Raw genomic sequence first — 11431 nt, 5'->3', positions numbered from 1 at the left:
GAAAAAGATAATTATGGTATAGGGCAAAGCGTTGCGCACTGCTTTACAAGGGATGCTAAATTGTTCCTCTTGTTTGCCGATGCTGGGATGTTAAATTGTTCCTCTTGTTTGCCAATGAGGCTGTGTGACGAGAGCAGCGCATGTACATGTACTAACTCGTTGCGTATATTTGTGTTCTGTACAGGGTTTGATGAGTGCCGACTACACCTTTGATTTGAAACTGTTCAGTAGTGATAGCAGCCTTATCACTGAGCCAGTCAAGGTCCGTGCCAATCTCACCGAGGTCTTCTTCATCTACCGATCTGCCAAACTGTTGGGTGCCAACAGGAACGTGACTGATCCATCGATCCCCGATGATGAGATTGATGTCTACATCATGATGTACAACACGACGTCCGATGAATGGACACCGACCTGTGAAGACTGTGATGCCAGCTCCACCGGGACGTTCATGAATCGTACAGAGACCATGGCCACGTCGTACCTTGATCGTTACCGCAGTCCGCTGCAGCTGGGCACCTTCTTCAACTACTCGGACCAGTACGGAGTGTTCGGTGTGAAGGAACCCTATGAGTGTGTCAGTGTGGCACAATCAAACACCACGCTGATTGAAGTGCTGCGTGAAAAGGGTGCATATGGAGTTGTAAACATCTCATGGCTGGCGACAAAGACACTGGGCTATGAACAGCTGGGTAACTATGCACAATCAAGCCATGTTGTTCAGGAGGCAAACTGGCTTCCAGCTATTGAGGTGCCACTTCAACTGCCTAATGCTACCGTGGGACATATCAAAGTCAGCTTTACAACAACCCATGAACATGCAAGGATCGACAACCCCTATGCCTCCATATTTGTGCTGAAGACTGCACTTCCAGGCGGCGTGATTGAGTTCAGTCTTGGTCAAAGAGTTGTGGCAGTGAACGAGACCATTGGGAGACTTCACATCCCTGTGTCTCGGAGATGCAGTGACTCCGAAAGTGTCACCGTGCACTTCAATGTGCGCTACCAGGCATACCCAGCCACATCGTCAAGTGCCTCGGCGTACAACACCAGTGACTACATCGTTGCTACGCCAACAGTTATTTTTGCTGCCAATGAAGAGACTAACTACCTTGTCATTGATATCCTCAATGACAATACCCCAGAACTGAATGAAACATTGACCATTGACATAATAGCAACAGGTAATTCTACCCTTGGTCCAGAATCTCAACTGCAAATTGTCATTTTGGAAAACGACGATGCCCATGGTGTACTACGGCTGGCATCAGATGAAGCTGCTGTCAAGGAATCTGCAAATCAATACCTGTCCCTGACACTACTTCGTGACCGAGGCAAGTTTGGATCAGTGCAAGTGCAGTGGGACGCAATCGGTGCTACAGCATTGGGTCTTGACGATTCCAGTCACCTATCGTCTGCAAACCTCTCAGCTATAATACAGCGGAGTAAGCAAGGAACACTGGCACAAGAACTGGACTTTATCCCAACATCATCTAGTGTAGTATTGGCCGAGGGACAAGCCAGTGTGGATCTGAAGGTCTACATTGTCAATGACGATATACCGGAGTGGAATGAAACATTCAGTGTTATCCTTGCCAATGTAACTGGTGGTGCAAGAATTGGAATGCCAAACACTTCTGACGTCACAATTATGCCAAAGAATGACCACACACCAGCATTCCACCCAACATCAGCTTCCGTCTTTCTGCAAGAGGACTACGTGAGACTTGCTGGTGCAGTGATAGTCTCACTCAATGCAACAGACCCTGACCTGGGCAGCAATGGTGAATATTCATTTTACCGTTCGGACACGTCCAGCAACTGCAGCTGGCTGTCTATTGATCCAGTAGCCGGTGTGGCGACAAACAAAGTGCCCCTCATGCCTTGGAACACGTCTGACTTGTGCATCACACAGCTTGCCGTCCGGGATCATGGTGTCCCGTCGCTGTCTTCCATCTTCTCACTCTCTGTTGCCATCAACTTCACATCACGCTGTCGACCGGGCACTGCCAGTACATCTGGTTTCCTACCCTGCACAGCATGCCCTCTAGCCACCTACCAGGAAAGATTCGGTGAATCCAACTGCACATTGTGTCCTAACAAGGAAGTGACCATCAACACCGCAGCCGATAAGCTGTCCAAATGCCGTGGTAAGTTCACCGTGGCATCCATTGCACACCTACATGCAAGGATGGTTTTCCTCCTCCCCGGCTCACCAATGTCGTTTTCAGGGAATGTTGCGTGATAGACCGTATTTGGTGGCTTGTTTGTGTTGCCTTTCTAATGAAAACAGAAACTTGTGAAGATAAATATAAAATAAATGGCTATTGGCTTCATGTGATACCATTACACATCGAGCCCGGAGCGAGTATTACTTCAGCGTCACGATGTATGTTGCCGAGCGAATCATCAGACATGGGGATGTATTTGGGAGGGGATTATTATTTCAACTTAACTTCAAAGTCTTCCGAGTTCTGCAGTAGATACATGACAGTAATTGTGAAATAAAACAGAATGATACTTGGGATATCAAACTGCATATTTTAAAATGCCAACACTGAATCAGCTCTGGGGACCGATGGGGTGCCGGTACTAGCATGGGAGTCACTTACTTTTCAATGGCTCCTTGCTGACAGGTGATCTATTTAAACGAAGGGTATATTGGGGTGTATCTAGTGTCCACTATACAGCCCAGTTGGTCAGAGCACCTCATATCTGAGAATGTGACTAGTGCATGGACGGTTTTCTTGGCACGTTCTTCCAGCTGTGTGTCAGCGAGGAACAATGTCACAAGACGACACTGGACTTGATCCATGCCAGCTGTGCCCAAGAGGAACCTACCAGTCTCAAGCAAGACAAAGCAACTGTACCTGGTGTCCTTCCGGAACTGCAACCATTGGCAGAGGAAGCAAATTACCTACAGATTGCTTAGGTAAGTGTATTTTTCTTGGATACCAGGCTCAAAAAATGCTTGGAGCTGGTCTCCAAATACGGACGTATGAGCAAATTCAAACCTGCCGGCATCACCCAAACCTGTCTTTATAACTTATTCTATGATCAGGATTACAGCAGTTGACATGCATACAACACAGATATGCTGGTGTATGTGCATGCTATTCCTGATTGGAGGTGGGTTTCACATTGTAGACTGAGGCTGTGCATCTGCTTATGTGCATATCTGGGATAAAATTATTGCAAATTCCCGGACCATATGTCTCATTTCGCGAATTAACCTAATCTTTCTTTCGATACACTACATGAGAATGCATGCAAGCATGTTCACGTGAACACACACACACACACACACACACACACACACACACTCTCCTGCACACACATTCTCTTTTTCTTTTGCTGTAGAGCAGGACATGTTTTCATGCTCCATAGTCCAAATCCCTCACTGGGCATGAAAGTCATGGTACTGAGAGTACAAGCAAATGTAATGAGTATATCCATTCCTTTCTGGAAAAATTCGATTCTAGTCCTCTACATTATTGTTGACTCCTGGCCACTCGGGCTTGTCATTGTTCTTGTTCAATCTGCAGCTGACCAAGATGGAGATGGAATACCGGATGTGATTGACAATTGCATACACTACAAGAACACTTTACAAGTGGACAGCGATGGAGATGGTATTGGCGATCTGTGTGACTGTGACGGTGAATTTGCGGCCAGACTGTGCGCGAACGATGGCTTCTGTCTGAGTGGTGACCGCGACTATTCATGCCTGTGTAGCATTGGTTACACTGGTACTCATTGTGAAGTGGAGATTGACGAGTGTGAGTCGAATCCATGTGCGCTTGGTAGCACATGTGTTGATCGACTTGCCATGTACGAGTGCGTTTGCGATGACAGTTATGCCTGGGGATTCCAGTGCAATCAAACAAACCCCACCATACGCCAGGTATCAGAAGCAGTTCCTGTGGGTGGCTCAATCGCCAAAATTCTTCCTGAGAAGCGTGAAAACTTTGAAATCAACTCGTACGTTTACAGCATCACATCTGGAAACGCAGACAGCCTTCCATTCCATCTCGACTCTGCTTCAGGAGATCTATGGCTGGACAGACACCTTGATAGAGAGACGTTGGATGAGTATTCCTTCACCCTGTCTATTGCGAGGATCAATGAAGCTCCGCCAAGAGTATCTCTCTCAACAGAAACGAATGTAAGCATACTGATTGAAGACGCCAATGATAATAAGCCTGTGTTCACCACCTTTAACTGGTCAATAGCAGTCAGCGAGGATGCGGCATTCGGTACAACGCTGGGACTGGTCAGCGCGACGGATGCTGATCTTGGAAGCAATGGCTCGGTGTGGTATAACATGACCATGACCGGGTTTGCTTTCCCAGTCTGGGGAATCGACAACGACACCATCTTAGCGGTCGAGTACGAGACTGTCAACAATCTGTCCGACTACGACTCGATGTGGCTGGAGAGAATTGTATCACTGGATCCCAACAGCGGTGTGTTAACTCTGATGGACCAACTGGTCTGGAACAAGACTTCACAGATCATGTATGAGCTTCAGGTTTACGACCGGGGATCTCCTCAGCTCCTTGGAAACTCATCTACGTTTGTTTTGACAATTCTGGCGTCCAACGATTATTCACCTTTCTTCCATCCGAAATCTCACACTGTTACTGTGAAGGAAGATATCAAGATTGATGAAACTATCGCTCAGACGCAGGCCTATGATGGAGATTCTGGTCCATCTGGAGAAGTCCGCTACACGATTGAGAATGGCACCTACTCCAAGTACTTCACAGTGGACCCGTTGAGTGGTGAGGTGATCGTGGCGAAGACTCTGGACAGAGAAACACATCCTCTGGGAATGGTGATCAGGGTGATTGCCACTGATCAGGCTCCTGCACCGGCACCGCGGCGCACGGCTGTGTGCGTCATTACAATCATCTTGAAGGATGTCAATGACAACCATCCTACGTTCCACACATCCAACGTTCATCTGACTCTCCGAACACCTCAACCTGGAGACGTTATCTACCAGACCAACGCCACCGATCCAGATCTGAATCATGCTGCTGACGTCAGCTATGACCTGTTTGTTGATGCATACAGCTTGTTCTCTGTGTCGCCGACCGGGGAGCTTGTCTTGGAGCAAGAGACGACAGAAGCAAGACCCGTGTCTTACTATCTGTTCATTGAAGCTGCTGACAATGGCACTGTTCGACTGTACAGCTTCCAACGTGTTATTGTGACATTCCTCGGTCCCGATGATCCCGATGACTTAGGTCCCGTACCAGTCAGGATATCAGCCGACGTTGATGAGAACACTGCGCCAGGTTTTAACGTGCTGAACACAACGGACGTACAGGAGCCTGGCGGCTTGCCATCTCACGTCATGGCCAACTTCACAATCGTCGGCCAGAGCAGTGGAAATCACTTTGCACTGTCCGGTTTGACCAACGAACTCATGGTAACAACTCCCGACGTGATAGACCGAGAAGAAAACCCTTACCTGCTCGTGACGCTTCGAATGACAAATCCTCAACTCAATAATATCTCGACACTCTTCACCATCAACGTGACCGTGATCGATGAGAATGACAACCGACCAGTGTTCACCGAAGAAGCATACTATGCGGCTGCATTGGTACAGCCAGAAACACAGCACGTACCAGGTGTCATCCTGACTGTCACCGCCATTGATGCTGATGCTGGATCCAACGCGCTGGTCACGTACAACGTGGGCGATGCAGGGATATTTCAGGTCGCTCCTGAGTCCGGAAAGATCACCACAGACGATGTCCTTGAGACATATGTGCATCTTGCATTCAGTGTGCGGGCACGCGATCATGGAACACCATCATTGTCATCAACCGTCATTGCCAATGTGTTCACATACCCGAAATCTGTTGCCACCTTCATCACGATTCCCTGCAATTACACAGTGGATAGTGACACGTCGAAAATGCTGGAAGCCAAGCTAAAATCCCTAAGCCTGGGAGGTAGAAGCGTCTTCATTACCAATGTGACTGCAACAGCCAACAAGTAAGATCATGGATAGTTCACAGCTGACTTGTCATTGCTTGTCACGGTTTGTTGCTGGATTTGAGTTCTATCCGAGTACTACTAATGAGTACTATCCGAGTACTACTAATGCACTTTAGTTGCCCAATGATATTCTGTGCAGACAAACTGTATAGTTGCAGTACTTGGTGTGAAGAGAGAGAGAGACAGAGACAGAGACAGAGAGATAGAGAGATAGAGAGATAGAGAGAGAGAGAGAGAGAGAGAGAGAGAGAGAGAGAGAGAGAGAGAGAGAGAGAGAGAGAGAGAGAGAGAGAGAGAGAGAGAGAGAGAGAGAGAGAGAGAGAGAGAGAGAGAGAGAGAGAGAGAGAGAGAGAGAGAGGTGATAAGGAGTATCGCAATAATATGCCTTTCAAGGAGAGTGTTGGCAATTTTTGTACCATTACATGATCTGACTGATGACGTGTTGTACTTTTCTAATCCAGGACACTGCTAGAAGTGGTTGTAACACGCCATGCCCACTCAGCAACTGGTGGAAAACCTCCCATCATTGACTACGAGATAAAACCAATTGACCTAGCGGATGCTGGAGAGTTGATGTGCGGCAAGGCAGTGGAGTCTCGTAGCAACGTTGTGCTAGAAAGCTGGCACATTGCTATTATTGTCATTCTTTGCGTGGCCTCTGTTCTACTCATTGCGTTCTTGGTCTGGAGACGCAAGACAGCCTCAACTAGGAAGAAGAAGAGGTAGGCATTTTTAGCAATAGGTTGTTTGCGAGTAATGTTAATGCGCGTGCTGGTAGAAATGGGATAAAATTCACGATGACACTCTTAGTGGTGGTGGAATCGAGTTGTGTTGTGCATTGCGGAATGTATCAGTGTCGTCGGGCCTTTTTAATAGGACCTGACGATAGACTTCTCCGTTTCTCCCTCTCCCACATGTGCACACAACTCAGAGCGACAAATCCGTCTAGTGTTTCCGAGGAAGAGGTCAAGATGAAGCCATTAAAGTCTCCCGGGAGAAAGGAGAAAAGGTACAACAAATGCATGTACACATACGCGCAGTGCAGTGGCGCAACCTGAGCAGTCCGTGCGCGGCAAACTCCGAACGCAGCACAGTATGGATCACTACTGACTTATTGCCTGTTACTTCACACATCATCACCAGGCCTTTAGGAGGTTATACCAGTCATGCATAACCCAGGCACTGTAGCTCATCATCGGGCCGACAATTTTGAGAACCATCATCAGCCGCTGCAGACCCTGATGTTGTCCTTGTTGTCCTTTGGACCCCGACGAGGTCCCTTTCGGCGCACGTTCTGCATGCTACATGTATCACTCAACCCGAGAAAGGCACTGTGAGTACTAGCACACCATTTGACGGCTGCAAGCTGAGTGCCAGTGCAGCTTTACTGGCTAGCCTGGGATCATAGCCACCCGGCATGGTGCGTAGAATCGGGTCCTTGTAGGCAAGCTGTCTTCCTGCGGAGATCAAGATGCGTGTTGGCCTGCAGCCGCATATTATAAAGCCTGGGAACTTGAGACACCTATGTGGTCCTGCGTGTATGTATATATTTGTGACCCCGAGGTCCCCTTTTGGCGCAGGTGCCCTTTTGGCGCAGGTTCTTTTTTGGCGCTGTGTCCGCGCAGACTGAGCAGGTTGCACGACCGTATGCATACGCCTTATTTATTATACATGCACAGGAGAAATTCTTGTCTTTCTGGCTGCTTCTTCTTGAGACTCTTCTTGGAACAAGAGTAAGAATCAGGTCTTCTGAGTGTGGTGTGCGTGGGACTAACGTGAGCGGCCTGAGTGAGAGTAATCAGAAGAGCCCATCGTCGGGACTAAAAAAACGGACGACAACTGGCGCCCAATGTGGGGCTCGAACCCACGACCCTGAGATTAAGAGTATCATACTCTACCGACTGAGAAACCCCCCGACGACACCGTGATCTTTAAAGAGGGGGGGGGGGGGGGAGGGACTGCTCTCTAACTGCAGGGTTGGCTGTATCCACTTCTAATGAATGTGATTGACAGCATGTGATATCATAGCATGCAGGGTATACGGTAGGTTGTGTCACAATGCAGCGTATTCTATCTTCCCTGTGTATGACAGCATGCGTCGCGAAGCCAAACGCATCATGAAAGACAAGAAGGCCATGGAGCATCCTGACCTGGCGGATGGTAAGACAAGGACAGACTGTGGTGTTGTTGTTGATCGCTGCCAGTAACTGTTTTAAAAGCCACCACTCACCAATAGCATGTCAGTGGATATGCATAGGCAGCATGCCGCTGAGGCAGAGAAAAGCACCTTGCTCGCTTACGATCAGACACGGCTTCATTGACAAAGTTATTGGAACCTACCATATTTATGTATATCTGTGTATCTTGACAGCGTAGTGCACACTATAACCCACTGAAACTTGCTCACATGACCCAAAACCTGATACAACGTACTCATCAGCTCACCTATACCTGCACTGGGTTTATGTCACGGAAAGCACCATGATGCTCTGCGGTCATGCCGAAAGGTGGTGGTTTGAGGCTTGTGCATTCAGAAAGCTGTATGGCTTTTATAAAGTACTCACTCAGCTCTTGCAGAAATGTTTGCTCAAAGTGTCGTAAGTTTGTTGAAAGTTTCTTTCCTGTTCCACTTTGTGTTGGGTAGACTTCTACATTCGCTCGGGATCGATTGTCAACAATCCCCTCTACCAGCCTGACCGTGACACGTTTCAGGTAAGTGGATGCTACTCTGGGAGTCTCTGTATCCATTACTGAGTTCGAGGGAAACAAAGGGGCGGGGTCTTTCCTTCTGTGCAGCTGAGAGCCTGTTCGTGGGACTGGAAATGGAATGCTTGCAAGTGCAACGAAAACGCACTGGAGCTGGAGAGCCCTTAGGAAAATGGTGAAAATGAAGGAAAGGAGTTTGTTTTACATATTTTTTTCGAACTATCCATTTGGAGTTGGATGCAGAGCAGTAAAGGCCACACTGGACCACTGCTCAATAAACCGTAGGCTGGCTACATGATGGTGTTCTGGGGTTATACTACCCATAGACTCCAGCAGTCTATAGTGGACGTGGAGCAATGTTGCTGTCCAATCATCGCTTTCATTCTCCATTGAATCTCAGCAGCCGTGTTATTCCACGGAGCTTTTGGAAGAGTGCAAACCACCACTCGATCGTATGTGATATTGCTGAGTTCATGTCTCCGTTTCCCGGGTCACTGTGTTCGTATACAGATGTCCAGCTTTGAGGAAAGGCGTGGAACAGCCTACAGTTGGGTAAGTACTCTGTGTAGTGCTCACCTGGTTACACATTGCTACTGATGAATTCCTCCAGAACGGCCTGCATGGAAAAGGATGAACGATCTTATCCATATGAGGATGAACGATCTTATCCATATAAGGATGAACAATCATATCCATATAAGGATGAACGATCTTATCCATATAAGTTTTGCCTCCATTGTCTTGTTACCTTGCATACTCACAACACTCTTTACAAACAGTCTCCGGCCTACACCAATCTATTGAAAATTAAGTTATCCGAACCTTGCATTTCTCATGCCTCAACCATGGTCTTTAGTCATCCCATTATGCCAGCCTACATGGTCTACATGGTCACACTGTCATTGCTACTCTAGTATGGTATAATAGTACTGAGCGGATCATTTCACCTGTGATGCTCTTCTGTTGTGTATCTATACCGCAGACTCCGGATAATGATTTTGGCACTGAAGATGAGGACATGTTCGCACCGGCTGAGGGCACGGGTGTCACCAATGCTGCCTTCAGGGATGCCAGTGATGACGACTCAATGGGTGACAACTACATGGAGAGGGACGAAACCATACAGACACCATACGTCGGAGTTGACAACCCGATGTTCAGCATCGACTCCGACGCAGGACATCTGGAAATGGATGATCCCGTATTGACACCGAACGGCGAGGGAGTGGACAATCCTATGTTTAGCATGGGTTCGAACATGGGTACTGGTCACCTGGAGATGGATGGAACCATGCTAACTCCAAGCTACGGAGGCGACAGCCCACTCCGTCCGTTTAGCCCTGAAACATCTTCCCAGACAGCGCTCATCAGCGTAGTAGAGGAAGACGACCCTGTCCAGTACACGTACAAAGGTACAACCAGCATCTCAACCCCGCAAACACTCATGAGGATGAAGTAAGTCATGAGAAAATATGAACTGTCCCGCCTCTCTAGGTTATCATATTATCTGTAATGAGTTGGAACCTTCTGGTGACTGTATTTGGAGCAGAGAAGAGTCTTTGAATTGCCCTGGTCCCTATGCTGTTGTATTAATTGGTGTAAAAAAAGGAGGTCAGTTGATTACTAGGACTAGATTTGAAAAAAAACTTACCATCACGACCACGGTCAACTCTATACTTGTGAAGTAACACTGGGAAGTGTATTCACAGTGTGTTCTTTCCCTCAAGTGTATTTCAAAAAGAATTGAGATCGTAAAGTGACCGAGTCCGACATGTGCTTAGCCTGATGAACAGAATGTAATGACATGTTGTTCAGGCTCCAGTTTACTTCTTTGTCCTCAGCTTGAGGGGGCAGTAGCTGGTCGTAGAGTGGCACACACACACAGACACCCACACCCACACACACACACACACCATTTGGACCATTTGACGCCCATCGCCGAGGGCGATGATAGCGACGCTACAGCAGAAGCCATAGCAACTTGTACTGGGATTGCACCATTCAACAGCTTGCAAGGCTGAAGAATTGACCGCCATTATTCAGCCTGGTCTACACCACACAGCTATGAAGTGGCTTTTTCTGGCCAGTGAATCCCTACTTTTTGGTCATTTTTTTCTTTTTCTTTCCCCGCACACACATCACACCACATACTCCGGCATGCACCGGCTGTTGGTAACCGCCCAAGAGAATGAAAGAAAAGTCAGGAGGAGTGTGAGAAAGAGAAGAAAGACGTGTGTGACCATAATCGTCGGGAATCGAACCCGCAACCTATCGATTGGAAATCGCTGCACATACCACTGTACCATGTGGGACATACACACACACACACACACACACACACACACACACACACACACACACACACACACACACACACACACACACACACACACACACACACACATGTTCCTTGCAGTGTGGGCTACATTTGTATCTGATCTATGCTTCGTTCTGACTCTCCCGCTCTCTTCCTAACTTGCCCAGGATACCGTAAATGTCCAAGGCAGGTTCTCAGGTAAGCTCAAATACCACATACCTGGGTGGCAACCGCACAGTTTGCCATACAATGAACACGTACTGTTTTGGCCCGGGGGTGGGGTGGGGGGGGGGGGGGGGGGCAGTGCTTGTTTAGCTTACCGTGCAGATTAATACTACTGGTAGCGTGAGATGTTGTACATGTCCAGTTTGGCCATCACGTGCAACGAGAAAA

General features: G+C 47.9%; 1 protein-coding gene across 2 annotated transcripts in view; it reads left to right on the top strand.

The window, feature by feature from the left end:
- Window positions 1-11431, top strand: part of LOC135805559 (uncharacterized) — a 39072-nt gene that overhangs the window by 26584 nt on the left and 1057 nt on the right. The window contains exons 4-13 of one of the 2 annotated variants that reach the window (XM_065319610.1): window positions 185-2150; window positions 2765-2932; window positions 3546-6012; window positions 6477-6737; window positions 6947-7024; window positions 8108-8175; window positions 8660-8727; window positions 9232-9273; window positions 9704-10176; window positions 11206-11236. In XM_065319610.1, the coding sequence (XP_065175682.1) occupies window positions 185-2150; window positions 2765-2932; window positions 3546-6012; window positions 6477-6737; window positions 6947-7024; window positions 8108-8175; window positions 8660-8727; window positions 9232-9273; window positions 9704-10176; window positions 11206-11215 (5601 nt within the window). In that variant the 3' untranslated portion in view covers window positions 11216-11236. The remainder of the gene's footprint in view (window positions 1-184; window positions 2151-2764; window positions 2933-3545; window positions 6013-6476; window positions 6738-6946; window positions 7025-8107; window positions 8176-8659; window positions 8728-9231; window positions 9274-9703; window positions 10177-11205; window positions 11237-11431) is intronic. The other variant, XM_065319613.1, reaches the window with a different exon arrangement.

Source organism: Sycon ciliatum, chromosome 1 (genome assembly GCF_964019385.1).
Source record: "Sycon ciliatum chromosome 1, ocSycCili1.1, whole genome shotgun sequence".
Lineage (NCBI taxonomy): Eukaryota > Metazoa > Porifera > Calcarea > Leucosolenida > Sycettidae > Sycon > Sycon ciliatum.
Note: the sequence above shows the minus strand (reverse complement) of the source record. Positions and strands in the feature narration are given on the sequence as shown.